This window comes from Culex quinquefasciatus, chromosome 3, assembly GCF_015732765.1.
Source record: "Culex quinquefasciatus strain JHB chromosome 3, VPISU_Cqui_1.0_pri_paternal, whole genome shotgun sequence".
In the NCBI taxonomy this organism is placed as follows: Eukaryota; Metazoa; Arthropoda; class Insecta; order Diptera; family Culicidae; genus Culex; species Culex quinquefasciatus.
Genome location: NC_051863.1, coordinates 82,522,486 through 82,530,090, shown reverse-complemented (window position 1 = coordinate 82,530,090; position 7,605 = coordinate 82,522,486). Strand labels below are relative to the sequence as shown.

The 7,605-nt window shown below is 35.9% G+C and overlaps 1 protein-coding gene across 1 annotated transcript; it reads left to right on the top strand.

Moving 5' to 3' along the window:
• Positions 1–4,081: 4,081 nt before the first annotated feature.
• LOC6038981 lies at positions 4,082–5,949 on the top strand. Its single transcript, XM_038263616.1, has 3 exons — positions 4,082–4,163; positions 4,217–5,041; positions 5,100–5,949. Exons 2-3 carry the CDS (start codon positions 4,229–4,231, stop codon positions 5,868–5,870), a joined length of 1,584 nt encoding a protein of 527 aa, XP_038119544.1. The 5' UTR covers positions 4,082–4,163; positions 4,217–4,228; the 3' UTR covers positions 5,871–5,949.
• The last annotated feature ends 1,656 nt before the right edge of the window (positions 5,950–7,605 follow it).

The following is a 7,605-nucleotide window of genomic DNA, read 5'->3' as shown; positions in this document are numbered from 1 at the left end:
AGAAAGTATAGCGTAACCATCTCGGCAGCATCTTTGGCATTTGGCATGCAGTCGTAGAGGAACCGACAAACTCGTAAAAAACGATACCCGCAGGTTAGAATGTACGGATGGTATGGCCCTGGCCGTGCGTACGAATCCTTTCGTAAAGCTTGATGATCTCTTTCGCACCTCTTCTTGTGCCTCTTTGGATGGTTTTACCTGAAATATTGCGTTAAAAATTAAAACTTTGTGTTTTCCCTTTAATTACCATTCACGAGCTCGGTTGCTAATAAGTGCTATAAAACCACAGTAAATTATATGGTGCCGTAAAGCAAAAGTTATGCTGTGAAATTTGTGTTGAAATATTATTCCTACATTAAGCATTTGTTGTAACTTAACGTGACAGTCATAAGATATTGAAACAATGGAACATTTTGAATAAATTTATAATTATAAACCGATTGGAAAAGGTGAAACTTTAGAAAAAATAAAAAGATGGATTTATGAATATTTGCAATGTTCCACTGCTAGCATAACTCTTTTTGTGCCCTATGCAATCTGTTTTGTTTTTTTCAATAAAATTTTGAAAGTTTGCCTACAATTTTATAATTTAATTATTCTCAATTTTTGCTTTCTTTTGAGCTTGCCCAAAGCCGAAAACAAAAACTTGAAATAAAAGTAGTACCGTAAACCGGGATGACATTGAAAGGTTTGAAGGTTTTCCGCGAAATGAAGAGTACAAATTAAAAACGTACAATCATTGTATGTGGGTAATTCTCTACCAACTCACACGGAATCGGAAAAAGTTGCCCCGACCCCTCTTCGATTTGCGTGAAACTTTGTTCTAAGGGGTATCTTTTTCCCTGATCACGAATCCGAGGTCCGTTTTTTGATATATCGTGACGGAGGGACATTTTTGAACATGCGAAAAAAGAGGTGTTTTTCAATATTTTGCAGCCTGAAATGGTGATGAGATAGAAATTTGGTGTCAAAGGGACTTTTATGTAAAATTTGATGGCGTACTCAGAATTCCGAAAAAAACGTATTTTTTATCAAAAAAAAATTCTCCCATTTTCCGTTACTCGACTGTAAAAATTTTTGGAACATGTCATTTTATGGGAAATTTAATGTTCTTTTCGAATCAGAAGGGTCATTTTTTTATTTAGAACAAAATTTTTCATTTTAAAATTTCGTATTTTTTTTAACTTTGAGGGTTATTTTTTAGAGTGTTACAATGTTCTACAAAGTTGTAGAGCAGACAATTACAAAAATTTTGGTATGTAGACATAAGGGGTTTGCTCACGAGTTATTGCGATTTTACGAAAAAAAAAGTTTTCAAAAAGTTACTTTTTGCGTTTCTTTTTGTTTTGACGTCCGTGTCTGTCGCGGGTGACCATGAACGGCCATGATCGATGACGACCACATGACGACCAACTTTTTCAAAACTTTTTTTTTCGTAAAATCGCGATAACTCGTGATGTTTATTAGCAAACCCCTTATGTCTATGTAGCAAATTGTTTGTAATTGTCTGCTCTTCAATTTTGTAGAACATTGTTACACTCTGAAAAATCGGATTCGTGATCAGGGACAAAAGTTACCCCTTAGGAAAAAGTTTCATGCAAATCGAAGAGGGGTCGGGGCAACTGCTGTGTGAGTTGGCGGAGAATTACCCATGTAATCAAACTGACCGCAGAGAAGTGTTCAAAGTTCTTCAAAAAGAAGTTTTCATAAAATTTTGAAAGTTCAAGAGTTATTCAACTATAATTAAGAAAAAAATGATGAAGAGCATTATTTTAACATTCTCAAAGTTTTATGGTTTTCTTAAAGAAAAAGAGTTTGATTCGGAAAACGGAATGCATTCTCAACCTTCTTCTAGGCTGGTACCCCCTGCCATGTACTTCAAGTAGGCCCGGTACCCCCTTGAGAATCGCTGCACTAGGAGAAGAAACATTTAATTTGCAGCTGTTAAACATTATGTATGTTTTTTTTATTTGAAGCTATGAATATGAATCGATAATTTTATTGAAAAAAAACTAGATTCAAACAAGTTTCAACAATTTTTCCAAAAATTTATATGCATTTAAAAAAACATATAAAATCAGTTCACTAAATAAATACACATTGCACTTTAAATTTGATTTAACTAGAAAAACTTTGTCTATCAAAGTTACCCCGGAATTCAAAATAAGAATTTTCAAACCAGCTTTTATTAAAACACTATTGATAAAACGTTACTTAATCCACCTTTAGGTGGTTGATGCCTTCCTCACATTCATAAAGTACATCGTCACTTGTGTACTATCTTGTTCCCTGTTTTTTACAACAGACTCCAAAAAGTGTATAAATAACACTTAAGTGCTGAGAACTTTTGATAGGGTAATCATCCGTCTTTTATGTGAATTTCGTTTGACCTTGAACCTCTGGAACCATGTTTGCCACTCAAAATCAGCCAAAATATGGTTGTCTTTAAAGTGGTATATCTTTTGACAATCAAAACGGATTTACAAACCCTAAACAGCGTTGTAAAGGTGAAAGATTTCTCTACAAGTTTTCAATAAAAAATATTTTTGACAGATCAATCCTCCTATAAGGCCAGATCAATTAAAAATGTATACCAAAGATCTAAAACCTTAAAATTTTGAAAAACGCAATTTCCACCGATAGAACATTTTCATCATTATAGATTCTGATTCAGGCCGGTAAAACACAACTTTCTTCGTAAAAATCTCCAATGGGGTGCCGTGGCTTACCTTAGTACATGTTTTAGAAATAATAATGTTGTAACAAACCACACCTGTTGGAAAATATTCCAAAAATAAATTGAATTCCTATCAATTTCACCCTGGTTTGCGGCCATAGACTTACTCTAACATATCACTGTAGACAACATAAAAAGCCTCATTATTTTTATATACACAAAAAAATCCCACGCTAAAAAAATAACAATAACGTACAAAACATAACAAAAGTTTAAGTTTTCTCTCTCTCACTCCCTCTCTCTTCTCTTTATATTTATCTCTCACCCACTCTCATTCTCTCTCTTTCAAGAGCACACATTAAGCAGGACTGGAAATAATGAGGCATGCCACGGTTATTTGGGAATTTAAGCGATCATCCGGATTAAAGTAGCACCTTTCCTTTGTCGAATGAGTTTAATAGACTCACATGCCCACCAACAAACCAATCCGGATGTGTATCATCAACCACGTGTCACCTAGTCAGATTTACAGATCTTTTTTTTTTTTTTGATAACATTTAACTCAGTGTTTCTCAACCGATGATGGAATCCTTCCTGCAAAAGAAATTAGGCCATTATGGGAGGGGGAGGGGGAGAGGGAGTGCAATACAAATTCAGTGGCTCTGATCGTGTTTTCGGAAAAAAATTAAAACTTATCTGACACTATCATTTGAATTTTCATCCTTGTGAATATATAACAATTTCTTTGATGAGATGGAGCAACAATTGATTTTTCAATCATGAAGCAGCTCTATTTTTATGACAATTAGGCCGTTGCAAATATTATTTGAAGTTTATGTCCCTCGACTCTGGCCAAAGTCAAAATGCGTTTTACACCTGCCCAGTTGTATTGCAAACATTTAGTTTTCAAAAAATCTAAATGATGACGAATTTTTTTTTCAGCAAAAAAAAAAACTTTTTGCATCAGGACCTTAATTTCAACATCTAACTCTATGAAACCAAGGCGTAGATAGATCTGTTATTTTTTTTATGAAAACGGTTTAGTTCATCCCACTTAATCAAGGTTCTTTTTTCGATAAGATCCAATATTTTTTTGTGTTTTTGAATATCCCTGACACAAAGCGGTTTCAAAACACACATAAAGCAAAACATGGAGATTTAGTTTATTGGTCCTTTTATTTAAAAAAAAACTCTAGAGTTTATGAGCAGGATTATAACCTTGCCACAGTGAGGAACTCAAAAATGGAACTATGGACCAGCCAATCACACAAGATTTAAAATTTGTGTTTCGGTATTGAAAACAATAAAAATAAATAATTACAATCATCGTAAAAATGTGTAGAAACGGATGAATCAGAAGGACTAATCACAGCAACCCACCACAATTTTTCAAAATCGTGACTTTCCTTCGACTATCAGTCATTCTGAAATAAAAAAGTTTGCAGATTTGCGAAAAAGGTTTTCAAGGCTTTTGAAAAACGCGAACGTAAGTATTCTTTCATCAAATCCAAAACCTGTTTAAAAATGATTTTTAAATAGGTTGCTCAAGAGATGCCGCCTGCACAAACTCAGAGCCAAAATGATTTATCGAATGCTAGCGAACAAACTCAACTTCCCTTCCCACCGGAAGTGATCGAGCTGATATTTCAACATTTGAGTGTGTTCCAGCTCAAGCAGGTTCGACGAACCTGTCGCCTTTGGAAAACGATCGTCGATGGCAGTGTGATTCTGCTGCGGAAGTTCTGCCTGAATCTGCCCAAAGGTGTCATCCTTGATCAAGCCTGCGAGCCAGCCTGTCTGCTTTCGGTCCCTCACGTGTTCGTTAGTAATGCCAGGATTATCAGCCTGGAACCGTGGTGGCCTGTACTAGGGGAAAACCTTGGAAAACTGAGAATTTTCAACTCCAAGTTTTCGTTGCCGATGCTCGCTGGAGTGTTACGGCGAACTCCAAATTTGAAGGAATTGGATCTATTTTACAACCAGTATCCGACAAACGTGGACGTCTCGCAGTTCGCCAACTTCCAGCTCGACCGCATCGAACAGCTCAGATTGCACGACCATCAAGACAAATTGATTCAATTAATACGACGGGTTTGTCCTCGGCCACGTAATCTGGAATGCAACGCCGATGATATGGAGCAGCAGATTATTGAGTACCTGCAGACGGCTCAGGATTCCTTGGAAAGGGTTAGAATCTCCGCCACTGATCCCATCCTAACCACGATGAGTAGCCTGCCGAGACTTCGATTGAAAATTGTGATTTTAAGCTGCATCCTGACAACATCCGAAAAAATGCTGCAATTTGTCAAAGCTCAGCCCACTATCGAAATGCTTAGCTTAGAGGGAGCTGAATTTAATAATGCGGTAAAAATATCTTTTCAGTACACCTGTTTTTTTTTCTATAAATTTTCATTCATTTCAGATAATGTGCGAGATTGGTAGAAATCTTCCAAATCTGCGAAACTTGCATGTTGAGCTCCTCTCCACTAGCACAAGCGATGCTACCATCTGGCGGCCAACTTTTCTTGCCACCATGCCGCATTTGGTGTACCTCTCGATAGATGCCGACTTCATAGAAAATCTGCGAGCCACGTTTGAGGGGTATCAAAACCCAAACCTGGAGGAAATCACCCTGTGCGGCCTAAATTTCGAGGCATCCGAGGCGCTTGGCCGGTATTTGCGACATTCCCCTCATCTACAAAAACTGGCTCTTCAAAACACAACCATCCTCGCCGAATCGGATCTATTTGCAAACCTACCGTTATCGAAGCTGCACACCTTAACGCTGATCAATGTTTTATGCTGCGACGAGGATGAATGCCTCGTTGAGAAGTTTGAAAACTTGCGAGTCTTAGAGTTGAACGAAATTGATATGAGCGAGGACTTGGCGAGTGCCATTATCCAACTAAGTCCAAATTTGGAGTCAGTGCGGATTTGTAAATTGCCCCTCAACGATCGATTGGTTCTGGAGTTGTGTCAATCTCTTAAACGACTCAAAACATTGTCCCTTCGACGGTGTCACGGTATCACGGACGCCTCTGTTGAGCACATCATCACTCATTGCCACGCGCTGGAACAACTGGATGTATCAACCTCCTCTAATTTGTCAAAGGAAGCAACAAACCGACTGAAACAAACAGGGAGATTCCAGCTTAAGCAGATTTTTAACTTTGCTGAATTGTTTATTTGGTGAAATATGTGTGTACAAATTTTGTCATTTGCTTGAATGAATGAATTGATTATTGTTCCCCATTACTATATTCATCGTTAGTTTAAATATATACTCCACCGTGTCCACATAACAATTGTTATTTTTGAAATATCTCCGAGATGTTAATCTCAGACGACTTAGTGACGTATACGACTAAATGGAAACATTCCATATTCTTCAAATAGTTAGTTAAACAATCAAACGGAACCTTTTGATCTTAAATTTGATTAAAAACAAGTAAAATTTGGCCCATAATTAAGCGAAAACGTTTCATTCTAGGTGAGATGAAAACTATCAAATTCCTTCATCTTAAAAACATCAAATTTATATGGGCGCTTTCAGAATCTGAGCTCAAACACGAAATAAGTTAATATTTCTGACTAAATCACTTTTTTCGTCAGCAAAAATTAAATTCATTTAGCAAAGGTTGCATAGACCATCTCGTCTTCAACTTCAACTTTCTTAAGATTTCTTTACTTCAACTCCAAATCCTCAAAAACCACACATTTTTCATTCTTTTACAAAAATAACATTTTAAATGATCGATAGCAATACTCTCTACTTTTGGCAAACAGTGAATTGGTTCCACTTTGACAGTTCAAAATTGAGGCCATTTTGCGAACCACTATTCAGCACTCAGGGCAAACGTAGTAAAATGTTTGTTATAGAAAAATCGTAAAACTACGAAAAACTGCGATTGACCAAAAATATAATTCTATAGGCTTATAGGGTGACGCAGAAATCGCCCACTTTATAGTGGGAATCTTAGAAATTTGACAAGAATTTAATGATAATTAGCGTAAAAGAGGTTTTGGGTGACTCACCAAACATAACCTTCGGACGCCTAGATATGAGCAGAAACTTGCAACAGAGACTACAAAAGACCAGGGGGTCGTTAAAGTTGGTTGCTTTGCTTTTTTAATGACAATTTATGGTTTTCGGTTATATTTGTTGTAGAGCTTTGATAAACCATTTGATTTTAACCCTCTACTGCCCAATTTTTTTTCGAAAATATTTATTTTTCCCGTGTTCAGGAGGTCATTTTGAGCAACTTTTGTTCTACGAAAAACTTTACTTTCTTGTTTTATGTTTTTCTTGTTTTATTTTTAGTATTTTAATTTGCATTTATTTTGTTTAGTTTATGTTTGTTTTTTGGTAGTATTTGGCCTATTCTATCACCTAATATAATTAAATTTTGCCTATCTAATTTTTTCACGTTTTTACAGTCATTTTTTCATTTTTTTGTATGTTTTTCACATTTTCTGCTATAGAATGGCACCATCATCATTTAAATTGCAAAACAATGCGTAGAGGCCTAGTCTGGGACACTACAAAAATTACTGCATACTTCTGTTTACTGAAAATATAGAAAATGTGAGTAAAAAACTCAGCCAAAGTTCATCCCTAAAAAAATGACATTTTTAAAAACATTGGCAAAGTCACATAAAACAAGTTAAACTTCCAACCCATAAATTTTCTAAAATTTTAAGAGTTCTTCTTTCCAACGCTTTTAAAAGATCAAAAATCGGTTGGAAAATTGATTTTTGGCGATTTTTTAGATCGAAGCCCGTCTAAAGGCGGGGTTAGGTTGTAGAGGGTTAAGTTTCTACAAGGTTTGTATCATTTAAAAGTTCATTTTTGTTTAAATTTTGCATTTTAATAAATTATAGGTTAGGTTTTCGGCTTTTCGGTCTTGGCGGGAAAATTCGAAACAACG